Source organism: Montipora capricornis, chromosome 14 (genome assembly GCF_036669925.1).
Source record: "Montipora capricornis isolate CH-2021 chromosome 14, ASM3666992v2, whole genome shotgun sequence".
Classification (NCBI taxonomy): domain Eukaryota; kingdom Metazoa; phylum Cnidaria; class Anthozoa; order Scleractinia; family Acroporidae; genus Montipora; species Montipora capricornis.
Genome location: NC_090896.1, coordinates 5,811,358 through 5,812,315, shown reverse-complemented (window position 1 = coordinate 5,812,315; position 958 = coordinate 5,811,358). Strand labels below are relative to the sequence as shown.

The window sequence follows — 958 nt, the reverse complement described above, 5'->3', positions numbered from 1 at the left end:
GTCCTGGACAGTTTGCTGTCCCTGTATTAAAAGAGATATTTCGTTTACTTGCTGCAAATTAAACGATCTTGCCGTTTTTTTGTCGTCTCGTATCCCGCTAGCACTGGAAACCGACAAAGTCCCTCCATGACCCCATTTGGCCGCCATGTTGTATGCGTCAATTTGGGGAATACACGCTGCAATACGGGCTGGGGGTCGGGCGGGGGAGGTTGGGGGCACCCGTTCGGGCAAAATGCCAATCTCGTACCCAGAGTCCTCGGGCTTTTTGGCCAGCGGGTGAGCGCCCGGAGAGACTCTGGGATAATCGACTCCATTTTCCCAGAAAACGTGGGTTCCGGTCTTATGACGTATGGTTGAGTTTAAACGGAAGCAGAAAAGAGAAAACCGTTAACAGTAGAAATGGCGGGTTGAAAGTGTTTGAGAAACAAGAATTTTAGCCTTACACACAAAGAAACTGGAGAAATGATCATTGGCTTGCTGTAAGAGCAAGTGAAGATGAAACCTCTGACGCTTTCGGTGAGTGTATTTTTGGTGTTTCAGCGTACATTCCACCGTACAGAATGCAATGAGAATGCCATCGTGCAAGCAACACGATCGACAACTTTTTTTTGTGGAAACGACACAATTGTCCTCTTCTTCTACAATTTGATGTTTCCGTAATTCTGAATGGATTCGACAAGACCTTATTCCACGGATTTCTCCTCAAAGAGACTGATGTAATGTTTTCCCACGGTACTTTTGCAGCAGCAACAGTAATCACTTTTTAGCAGTTTTAGCAGCGTGGGAAAATTCCCGTGCGGTATATGACAAAATTCAAACCTCGTCGTTTTATTATTTTTGTGATTTATATATATTTCTTAGGTAGAAAAAATCAATCAGCACTGAAACTTGTTTTAGATTTTGAATCTCCCTCCAAATTCTGGGGCTTCCGAATTACTTACCGACTTCCTGTCGGACT

At 44.2% G+C, this 958-nt stretch overlaps 1 protein-coding gene across 3 annotated transcripts in view; it reads right to left on the bottom strand.

Annotated features, from left to right (window-relative positions):
• Positions 1-161, bottom strand: part of LOC138033488 (mediator of RNA polymerase II transcription subunit 30-like) — a 12,894-nt gene extending 12,733 nt beyond the window's left edge. For all 3 annotated transcript variants that reach the window (XM_068881234.1, XM_068881233.1, XM_068881232.1), the window contains exon 1: positions 1-161. This exon is cut by the window's left edge and continues 204 nt beyond it. In XM_068881234.1, coding sequence (XP_068737335.1) covers positions 1-147 — 147 coding nt within the window. In that variant the 5' untranslated portion in view covers positions 148-161.
• Positions 162-958: the final 797 nt, after the last annotated feature.